At 45.7% G+C, this 12124-nt stretch overlaps 1 protein-coding gene across 1 annotated transcript; it reads left to right on the forward strand.

Moving 5' to 3' along the window:
* The first annotated feature begins 8858 nt into the window (after positions 1–8858).
* Positions 8859–11357, forward strand: LOC142406643 (C-C chemokine receptor type 8-like). The gene is made up of 2 exons (XM_075495591.1): positions 8859–8912; positions 10177–11357. The coding sequence occupies exons 1-2, from the start codon at positions 8859–8861 to the stop codon at positions 11254–11256; spliced, it is 1134 nt and encodes a 377-aa protein (XP_075351706.1). The 3' UTR covers positions 11257–11357.
* Positions 11358–12124: the final 767 nt, after the last annotated feature.

Consider the following 12124-nt stretch of genomic DNA (forward strand, 5'->3'; position numbering starts at 1 on the left):
TTGCAAGCTCTCATGCAGTTCCCTCCCCTGGGGAGTGGCTGTCGTCTTACATTTCATTAATTGACCCTGCCTGCTAACTCATGGAAAAGAGGATCAGCTCACCCCCAACCCTCCTGGTGCTTCTTTCCCTAGCTCACATCTTACTCCACCATGTACCTCCGCAGGGGACAACATGGTCTTCACCATGGGCTGCAGGTGAATCCCTGCTCCAGCACCTGGAGCACCTCCTCCCCCTCCTTCAGTGACCTTGGTGTCTACAGAGTTGTTGCTCTCACATATTCTCACTCCTCTCTCCTAGCTGCTGTTGCGCAGTGGTTTTTACCCTTTCTTAAATATGTTATCACAGAGGCACTACCAACATCGCTGATGGGCTCAGTTTGGCCAGCGGCGAGTCCATCTTGGAGTCAGCTGGAACTGCTGACTTTCAACACGGGAGCAGCTTCTGGCATCTTCTCACAGAAGCCAACCCTGCAGGACCACTGCTACCAAAACCTTGCCATGTAAACCCAATACATCATCACTGATTATATAAGGAAGCTGGCTCGGAGATATATGTCATTTTGAAAAAGGTCCTTTGGCTGGTTTCCTTTGGCACATTTCTGCTGTGCTGGGTGGGACTGGGTAGGTACCCAAGCACTTACGGGGATGTTTTGTTCTCAGAACTAATTCTGACTTTAGACCTGGCAGTTTGCATCTTGTTTGACTTTTGCTTTCAAGACACAGTAAAAACACATTTAAATGATTGTTTAGAGGAGTGAGCTTAACAACTCTAATACAGCTGACAAACCCAAGTGATGTGTTTGAAATGTTTCTGCATAGAGCTGAGCTTTTGTATGGACCTGAGGGTGGTGCAGCTGGATCCTCTCCCTCCACGTTTTTGGGTGGAGCTACAACAGACACTTGTGTTGTTTCCAGAAGCAAAGCAGGGACTGCAAAAATAGTGGCCAAATGGTGCACATCCCAAGAAAGAGCTTTTCCAGACTGAAACACTAGCAGTAACAGCAGTCTCCAGGTTCTTGGCTTGCTGTGGACCTGGAAGAGTTTTGTTCCCTTAAAATAAGATTCATGATGAATGAGGAGGTGAAGCAGCACCGCTGATCACACACATCTCTGCAGGGATGATTTCTGTGCCTCACTTCTGCAGGAAAACCCAGCAGAGGAAGCCTCATCCCTTCATGTCACTGTCCTGGAGACATGCAAGGAGACAGCTCAGCTCTGGTGGCTTTCCAGCCACCAGTGGGAGACACATTTATTTTTCATTAAAAAAGGGGGGAGGCAATAATTACCTGCATGATCTGGGTCCAGACTGGTCCCTGCTCATGGGTGGCTGCAGCTGGGGTGCCCAGACACTATTGGCTTTAGGTGTAGGACAGGTCTGTCTGAACCCATGGTCCCTTCTGCCTCCATGCCTCACACTACAGTCTCACCACGGTCCCAAATGACCCCTGTTGCTCAGAGACAGGAACTGAAAGGTGAAGTGTCGCTGACTCTGCTGAGGGACGCAAGCCTCTCTGCAGAGCCAAACACTGCTTTAAGGCACTGCCAGTGCAGGAGAGACCCCCTCACACACCAAGATTATTTCCAGTGACAGCACTGGTCAACAAACCCACCTCCACTTCAGAGCCAATGGGTCTGGGGCCGTGGAGCAGACACCTCTTCACAGTGCGTCTTGCTGGCGGTGTGACAAGCATCATGCAGGGGTGACACCGATGCAGTCGATCTGGCCGTGACCAGGGAGGTGGACCACACGCCCTGCATGCGTTGTGTAGTGAGGACATCTTCTAGGAGAATCCCACAGGGCTTTAGAGGGATCTGCAGGTGTGAGGGTGTGCTCCCCCCACCCCAACCTGACCTGACTGACCTGAAAAACAAAACCTGATGCCCTGGGGAGGAGATCACAAAGCAAGACTTGTGAAACAGGGAACAGAAACTAGATCAAAGGGAAACAAATTTAAAAACCTGCAAACAGAATCTCAAGAACAGAGGGATGACTTGTGGAGGAGTGCGTTAGCCCTAGGCATTCCCAGAGCCGCGATTCAGGGTCAGCCTACTGGCATTACTCTGAGTCTGATTGAAGCATTCCAGAAATGAGATAACGGTGAAAGGAAGGAATGTATTTCAACTCCTCTGGCACGAGACCCCAGAAAGGGAGACAACCCCTTCCTCCCCCTTAGGGAGGCATTGCAGGGCATGAAGTCAAAAACCGAGTAGTGTCCGGAAGGCAATTGGGCTTGCCTGTCCCTAAAGTGGAGGCTTATCAGCGGATAAGTGATAATAGCCCATACATTTTAATTACAGTTGGTCCTCAAGGACAATTGGTAAAGTTTTTAATAGATACCGGAGCACAAATTTCACTATTAACACAACAAGATGACAAGAATCTGGGCCTACAATCCGGACGGCAAAGAGTTAAAATTACTGGTGTGAAGGGAGTGAGCGTTGAGTGCCAAACTGCCAAGGTGCATTTATGGCTCCCGGGCAAGAAGCGCATGTTGACTGCTTGCTTTGCAATTAAAGATCACCGTGAAAATATTTTAAGTTTCCATGTTTTAAATGGATGAGCCCGGCACCTGCCAAATGGCAGAAAGCAGGAGGCTGCAGTGGGGGCACTTCACACAGCCCCTGCACTACATGAGTCAAAAATCACTATTGTACCGCAGTATCTCATTTTTGCTGCAGCACGAAATGGAATTTCTGAAGTCATAGCTGATTGGGAGAAATGACAAATTCTCTCCAGAACCCACTCCCCAGATAACTTGCCTCTCTGGCCGGTTCAGAAACCAGACAGGAGATGGCATGGAACAGTCAGTTATTGGCACCTGAATGCTGACAACCGCCCCACTCACAGCTGCTGTGCCAAACACTGCAAACTTAACAGCTACTTTGCAAGCAGCTGCACACCCATGGATGGCAGCCCTAGATGTAAAAGATATGTTCTTTATGGTTCCCGTAAAGGAGGAGGATAAAGAGAAGTTTGCTCCACTTGGGAGGGAATACAAGATACCTTTAACAGACTCCCACATGGGTATAAACATTCACCCACGATTACTCATGCCGCACTTGCTGAACTTTTACAGGCAGTCTCAATCCCCCAAGAAATGAAACTGTACCAATATATAAATGATATTCTGACTGGAGGAATTTCCCCTGAAAAGGATGGGGAAGCAGCAGCAGCAGTGCGGTAAGCACTAAATAAAGCAGAAATTGAGATTCCACCTGGTGAATGTCAGGGACCAAGTAAAGAAGTAAAACTTTTAGATACTTGGTGGATAGCAGGCAGTGCAGTGATTCCTCCAGATACCTTAAGAAAAATCAAAGACCTGCGAATGCCTCAGTCAAGGAAGGATTTACAACAATTAATTGGAACTTTAGGATATTGGAGGAAGCACGTATCTGGATTTTCTCTCATTTCCCACCCATTATACTCTTATGGGAAGGCAAACCCTGGGAGTGGAAGTTAGAACACAAAGAGGTGGTCAAAACTCTAACTGAAGAATTAAAAACATATCAGTCACAGGACCAGTACACGCCCACGATGCTATTATAGCCGAATGGGGTTTTGCCGAACACGCTACTTACTGTAACCTGTTCCAAACTGGCCCCAATGGGCTAAAAAGACCTTTATTGTCTAGCTCAACTGCATTTAAAGAAACAGAACAACGATACTCTGAATGGGAGACCGGACTTTTATCTTTAGTCCGAGCAGTTAAACAAGTTGTGAAAATACATCAGGGGCAACCTGTGCAAACTAGAGAACCATTTAATTTGCTATAAGCAATCCTAAAGGGGACTACTACTCCCCCAGAAGGAGTTGCACAAAAACCCAGTCAGAAAATAGTATGCCTACCTAACAGGAGTTGCAGAAAATATGCAACTAACTGAAGGACACACTAAGGTTTCCAAATTGCAGATGCCCATAAACACAGACCCTTTAGCATTACAACAACCTTTTAAACCTTTACCCATTCTGGATGCACCACCCCTCACTGAGGGTACACCAACAGAAAACATTTGGTTTACGGATGCTTCAGCAAAAAGGGTAAACAGTAAATGGCAATATAAGGCCATTGCATTAGATATTACCACTGGCAAACAAGTAGTAGAAGAAGGTGAAGGCAGTGCACAAGTAGGAGAAATAAGAGCAGTTGTTTTGGCAGCACAGAATGGAGCAAAAATCGTATATATAGACTCTTATGCTGTGTGGGCTGGTGCCACACAGTGGCTCTGTCAATGGGAAACCTTGAATTGGGAAGTAAATAGATCCCCAGTTTGGAGAAACATAGATTGGGAATTATTACTAGATATAGCCAGGAAACACCTTTCAAGATGGGATGGGTAAAAGCTCATGCTAAGGATAATCAACCAGCCACAAAGTGGAATCAACAGGTAGATGAGCTAACTAAAATTAGGAAGATCACCTTAAATCCTGAGTGGTATCGATTGGGAGAATGGTTACATCAAAACCTAGCCCACAGAGGTAAAGAAGCACTTTGCTGCACAGAGTAAAGGTTGGTGTATAAACAGAAAAACTTGTGAAACTATTGTGAAACTATTCTTACAGAATGTCCCCAGTGTAGATAGAAACTACAAGCAGATCATTCTGCTGAAGCACCACTGCTACATATCAATGAAGGGAAAACTTTATGGTCTTCATGGCAAATTGATTATATTGGATCATTCAAATCCTCTGCGGGTTATCGATACATTCTCACAGGAGTGGAAGTAGGCTCTGGCTTGCTTATGGCAACTAAATGTCGGAAAGCCGATGGGTGAAATACAGTGCAAGGAGTATCATTTTGGTTCTCAAATCTACCTACTCCGGATGTTACCCAAAGTGACAATGGCTCACACTTTTCGTGTAAGAAAGTGCAAGATTGGGCAAAACAAGAGAGAATTAAATGGGTATTCCACATCCCATACTACCCCTAATTGAATGGGATGGTAGAAAGAGCTAATGGCTTATTGAAAAGGAATCTCAAACCACACAAGGCTCAATGGGATACAAGACTTCCCAAAGTACTTCATCAAGTAAATAATTGATACGGGCCTACTGGAAGCCCTATAAGCCGAGCATTCTTTGTAAAAACTGAGCTTAGCGCTCCACCTACTAGGAAAGAAGAATATCTGATGACATTACAGCCAGGACAGCCTGTGATGGTCAATTTACTATCCATTGGTACCGTGCCTATGACTTTAATTAAACCTTGTGGCCCACTTGCCTGGGAAACTACCAATAGCAGTGGTCCAAAACATAGAATTAGTGCATGATGGATTTTTCCTTTTTTTTAACAGGGTAACCTGTTCAGACTCTCCCCACCGAAACAAGCCTCTATTTTCTCTTACAGCACCCCACAGGATGGCAGATGGAAATTCTGTGTTCATGTTACTATTCCAAACCCTAACAATGCTGCTCCTCTTAGCCTGTGATCAAAGAACCTTAGAGCGACCATGGTCTTAAGCTCGTGTTAAGTACTCCAGAAGTATGGGAATACATTCTAGAAAGGGAGATTTAAAGCTTTCTACCGTGGTCATGCACGGAACTGAAACATACTTAGAAAACAAATGGAGCTGGGATAAAGATGAAGCTGATTATAAAGTTCCTTGACTTTGGGGAATGGCAGGGAAGGAAATTAAAATAGGATGCCAGATGATCAATGAGTCTACCCATGAGAAGGCATCTCAGATTTCTGTGTACAACATTATATCAAACCCAACAGCCAAAGATATGAAACTTTGCACCTCTGACAGACTGGATTGTTGGTACTATTTCACCTTAGTACAACCTGTTTTCGTAGTCTGCCTCTGGGCTCACCGTAGCACAGGACTATCCTTTAAATTTAAAATAGACATTACTGAGCCTAGTACAACAACATCTGGCCTGATTGTAAAGGATGAGAAAATTCTGTCCCCACAGATTTCTGAAGTTGGACCATATGTGATCAAAAATACAGGCCAACAATGAGTGTTATTTAATCCATCATGGTCTCTTAAATGAGTAGAACTACTGATGCAAATTAATATCTCTGCAATCAAACCGACCCGTTCACCATTCCTAGGTATGTCCTATGTAGGATGGTTAGCGTGGTTACATGGATGAACCCTCACCTCTCCAAGACGAACAAGGAGAGATGTGACCGGTATCATAGGGATAGGACTGGGAGTCTTAAATAGTATAGATGCTGAAGTACTTGTAAACAAACATGAGCACAACAACAAGTGATTTAAACAAATTTGAACACCCATTGCAGTCTTCTCTATTAGCATTGGGAACTAACCAACGGCTCTTATCTGATATATTACCTCAGTGGGAAAGAATTAATGAAAGGGATCACCAACTGATTGTGGATGCAGTTGGTGTAGCCCAAAACAATGCTTCTCTAGCTTTTAGTTGTATCCAAGCTCAACTGTGGATGCAATCTATGGTAGCAGCAATTATAAGAGAAGGTGAAGAGGGCACCTTACCCACTGAAATTTGAAAGGTAATTGGAGATAATGCAACTACATTTGAGAAAGAATTCCAGTCCTGGTGGTATTTAGTCAATTTCACTTATGACCCCATCAACAATAAGGCCACAGCTTTTGTCTTAACAATACGCAATGCTTCGGTATACACCATATATCCAATCATTGCATTAGAATTAAATCACAATGGAACTATACTCTATCCATTAGAACACAGAGGGTGGGCCCAACAGAATGGAAACAAATGGCAAACTGTTGATGTTAACGCATGCATTGCACGGGAACAACAAGGATTTGTTTGTGAGAGTAACACCATCAAAGCCCAAGACATTTGTCTTGACACTGAACAAAATGTTTGTCATTTTGAAATACAACCCAGTGAAGCCCCTGAAACTGTACTTGTATATATTGGAAAAGGATGTTTTTGTATGAGAACCCTTTGTGATTTTATATTCGTGGATAACATTACTGTAGATACAAGTAATCACTCAAATATTTGTGTTTGTAACTTTACTAAAATTACGGGATGTGACTTTAATTATTCAGCTCCTATTACGTCTTATCAGTTGTTACAATCTAATTATACACTGAGTCGAGATTTATTGCCTACCTCCATCGGAATGAATCTTACATTGGTGAAGAAACTACTACAACACAATGACCTGTGTCAACTGCTGGAACGTGTCCGAAACAATGGACACAAAACTCTGATCACTGTTCATCATGATGCAGAAGAGATACACCGTATCTTGGAAAGAGTGAAGAAGGATTGAGAACACCATTGGTGGGAAACTCTTCTTGGATGGTCACCCACAGCAATGGGAGTGTTTAATCTTATGCTTCACCCAGTTGTGATTTTACTAACTCTAACATTAATGTGTCTATTGCTTATAATCATATTGTATATAAAGGTTTGTTACATGATAAAACAAATAACCCAACTCCAACCACCCAAAACATACAAAGTAATACATAGCAAATAACAATACTTCACTATCTACTTGCTGTGGATCTGTAAGCACATAAATTATCAATATACTGTTTATGGCACAGAAGCAAGAGGTGACCGTACCACCACTTGGTGAGAATAAGATTAATTGACTATAGTCACAGGGTGGAGTGTGATGGTGTGCTCCCCCCCACCCCTGACCTGACTTTTTCCTGTAACCCTGCTCGAGCAATAACCACCAGTGGTGGTCATGATGGATGTGTCTGGTCATGATGGATGCATCCAGCTCAAAGTGGATTCAGGAGAGACAGATAACAACCCAATAGCCAAGGGCTAATTTATGGCAATGTGTCCACTTAACCACAGTGCTGGTCAGTGTCTGACTCAAGTCAAGTTTGGAAGAAACTAATATCTGTAGCCGGTATGTAAATACGACTATGAGTCAATCATCTTACCCCTGCCAATAGTGAGCAGCCCAAGAGCCCTTTGAGCTCTCCTGCACGGCAGCAGGCTGCATGCCAGGATCTCCCCTTGAGTAGGGACACCTCTCAAGGTTACTCCTCGAGGTTAACAGATTCCTTGCCGCAACAGATCCTTTGGTAAGTGACTAACAGCATGCTAAACTTTGAAATCTTAGCAAAGTGCTATAATGGATTGATTGTGCATATATAATCCTTTAGACATAAACCGTTGACCAAGTCTGGGACTAGGATTGGATCCAGCTACACCTAGACTCCTCTCTGAGAAGGAGTATAGAAAGCAAGGGGGTCCTTTTCTGAACCTCATGACTGAACGGGAGGGTCTCCCTGACAGCTTTGTCTGACCCTCTGCTCTATGCAGTAGATAATCAAGTGTACCTTGACATCAAATCTTGTTAAACCACTGTCACATTTACCATTGAACTTTGTTAGCTCACTGTTTTATATCAATAAAGTATATTTTTGCTTCTCTCTTACAAGTGAAGTGCACTCTTACTCCATCCATGACAGAGCGGCAGCACTGCTTCCTCTCTCCCAGGCACTGGGACTGCAGAGCAGGGGCAGCAGGTGGGACAGGGGCACCCAGGTGAGGGACGGGGGCACTTGACAGACACGTAGGGGAATTTGCAGATCTCTTCCACTGACGTTCATATAAATGCTAAAAGTGAAAGAACATACCGATTATCCAGAAGATAAGCCTGACACGTTTCCGTTTCTCTGTGTCAAGTACAGAGGCTGAACTTATTGGCTTGCGGTTTTATACGTCTTTAATGTAACACCTATCACACAGAGGAAAAGGCATTTTATGACTGTGCACTGCTACAGTGAGGACCTTGACTGTGACTTGGCATTGCAACATAAGCTAAGGTAAATACTGCTGACATATACGTGTGAAGGTATGCCTGCTTCTTAAAAACCTGTGATATAAAGACATTTTTTTGGTGCTCTTTCAGACACAGTGTTGGATTATGGAGGGTAACTTGACGTACCTGCTGGGCAGAGGCAGCTCCGAGGACACGTTGGTGAGTCACTCCCCGCCAGGCTGCTGCCCTGCAAGCTGAGGCCAGTAGCACTTCTGAGGGGTCCAGTTTTGCCTATGGGGACACATAGTACTGGTAGGGATGACGGGGGTTTAGAAGAAATCAGTGTGATTGTTGTTCTCTGAAAAAAAACATTGAGTGAAAATATCTTTGGCTGATGAGACTGTGCTTGCGGAATAAGGCTGTCCTCGAGGGCAGGGGTAGCGCTAGGAGTGTCCTATGGAGGACAATCCGACTGGGAGATGTGCTGCCACCCATCTTCTTTAGCTGTTTGCTGTCACAGGTGCTGCCCAGGGATGCAGAGGTTGCTGCTGGGGGGCTGCGAGGGGCCAGGCAGGAGGGAAGGGGCATGTCGCTGCTGCTTGTGCATCCTGACAGGTGCCAGGAGAGCAGAGCCACTGGTGTTGAAAGGAAAACCAGCCATCCCTGTTAGCAGAGTAAAGTCATGGTGTGCATGAGCTGCTGGCAGCAGCAGTTTGTGCTGGCACAGGCCAAGAGGGCAAAGCTCCTGCTGGGGAGGAGGGAGAAAGGGGCAGAAAGTCCCGTCTGCTCTTTGGGAAGTCGCCCCTCAGGCCAGAGCTGCCACCGCTGATCTCACCTGGGGTGGAGAGAGCGTGCAACGTGCCGCACCCACTGGTGACCTGTACGTGCTGGTGCCTTTACAGCTGAAAACCTGCTTGAACTGTGCAGGAATCTGTGCAGGAACTGTGAACTTGTCCCATGAAGGGCTATTTCTGGCACTCAGCTAACCGGAAACACAGCTTTTAGAAGATGAGCATTTACATGTCAGTTCCTCCCTGAGCTCTGCTCCCTTTCTCCTTTCTGAAGGAAACGTGGAATAGGACCCCGAAACATATGTCGGGGGCTCTCAGCTCTCTGGCCATGCCCATTTGGTTGCTGGTTTGGGGATGCTCCCTGTCTCTGGCCCCAGTGCCCCACCTGGACTGCAGGCACAGGGCTGGGCACCCCACATGGACCCGGCAGGGAAATACTGGTAACCTCTGGTTTACCACCACAGTTGCATTTTCCTTGATCTCCTCTGCCCCTCTGGTGCAAGAACCTCATCCTGGATCTTGCAGAGGAGGTCTGGTCACTCATGTTCATTCCTCCTTTGCATCCTCCAACACAGCTGAGGCACGGCTGTTTTGTCCTCATGCAGCTTGGTGTGAGCTGACTTGTGCCTAGTATATTTACTAAGAGGGTAATTTGGGATTTGGGCCTCATGAACTTCATTGTCCTTGAACAGGTGGGTTACACGACACCAACATCTAACTCCTCTGCAGCCTATGAATATGCCTTCTTCTACCCAGAACTGGACATCAGCTGTGATCTTGAAAATATTCCAGCATTTGCATCTGTCTTTTTTCCAGTGCTGTACTCCCTACTGTTTGTGACTGGCCTCGTGGGAAATGCTTTGGTCGTTTGGGTCCTAACAGTCTTCAAGAAAGTCAGGGCCATGACTGATGTGTATCTGTTGAACCTCGCCATCTCTGACCTCCTCTTTGTTTTCTCCCTCCCCTTCTTGGTTCAGTACTCCATCGTGAGCCAATGGACTTTTGGAAATGCGATGTGTAAAATCATCAGCTCAGCTTACTTCATTGGTTTCTACAGCAGCGCCTTCTTCATAACCATCATGAGCGTCGACAGGTACTTGGCCATTGTCCATTCTGTTTACGCTCTACAGGTTCGGACAACTGCCCATGGGGTTATCACCAGCCTGGTCCTTTGGGCAGTTGCCATTTTAGCATCAGCGCCAGACTTAATTTTTTTCCAGGAAGCGAATGACAATAACCAGACTAAGTGCATCCCTCACTATCCTGACAGCAACAATGGCTGGAAGACTTTCAGTAATTTTGAAGTCAATGTGCTGGGGTGGCTGATCCCTGTTGGTGTCCTCATTTTCTGCTACCACAGCATCTTGAAGAACCTGCAGAAGTGCCATACTCAGAACAAGTACAAAGCAATGAAACTGGTTTTTATTGTCGTCATTGTGTTTTTCCTCTTCTGGACCCCCGTCAACATTGTGCTTTTTCTGGACTCTCTGAGGAACATGTACATCATCGACGACTGCCAGACAAGCCGAAGACTAGACCTAGCCATGGAGCTGGCTGAGGCACTCTCCTTCGTCCACTGCTGCCTCAACCCGGTCATCTACGCCTTTGTGGGTGAGAAGTTCAAGAAGCATCTCTGCAAAGCTTTCAGAAAATATGCACATTTTCTATTGATCTGCAAAGACTACAGTGCTTTCAATGGGCGCAGCCTGGACAAGCACTCTTCTCTGCATGCGACGTCCTCACAGTCATCTTTTGTTGGCACTGTCTTGTAGAGCTACAAGTCAAAAACTTTCATCCTGAACAGGTAACCTGAAGTTGAGAAATCCTCCCAGCAGGGCATCCACAGGGATGCACTGTTTGGGCAGCCTTTTAGGACAGGAAAAGTAGAAGCAGCTGCCTGAGCTTGCTTTTATCATGGTTGCCTTTGGGGTTCTTACTTTTTAGCATCTTTTTTAGCATCTTCCTCCCTTTCCTTTGGCACGTCCTGTCCTGCCTGCTTTGTGAAAGAGAGGCCGAAATTACCAGCAGACTCCTGCACTGCCCAAGCAGCACGGAGACGTGCCTTAGAAACATTTCTTCCTCCACCTCAGATTCAGTACTGAAAGGAACTGTGTATGTTTCTGAACTTGGGACACTTGGCCTCTCCTTCCCTCCTCTCAGCAGAGTGGATTGGTTTCGTAGGCAGGGACGGGGCTCACAGCAGGAGTGGGGACCCGCACTTTGGAGGGAAACAGCGCTCAAGTTTGAGGCATCACGCCAGGGCCTGGCTCCCAGCTGACAGATTTGAATGAGGCTTCCAGCCTAGAAAGAGCTTAGTGAGTGAATAATTAGATGTGTTTAAAGCAGCACAAGAAGCAACAAATAAATAAATGCTATGCACGTGTGTTGTTGAAATCACCATGGATTAACATCTAGGTATGATCCTGACTCCCCATCTGCTTCCAGGGCCTGCAGCTCCTGGGCTGGAAGGGTTTGGAAGCTGTAGCCTAGAAATGACACTGTGGATGTCAAGAAAAAAACCTTTACGGGAACGAGAGAGTGCCCTAGGGATTAGTGGAGAAATAGTTACCAGGAAAAAAAGGCTGAAGAGTGGAAAAAATACTAACTGTGAGCTGAGAAAGCGGTAAGAGTCATATGTCA

This window comes from Mycteria americana, chromosome 2 (assembly GCF_035582795.1).
Source record: "Mycteria americana isolate JAX WOST 10 ecotype Jacksonville Zoo and Gardens chromosome 2, USCA_MyAme_1.0, whole genome shotgun sequence".
NCBI classification, from domain to species: Eukaryota; Metazoa; Chordata; class Aves; order Ciconiiformes; family Ciconiidae; genus Mycteria; species Mycteria americana.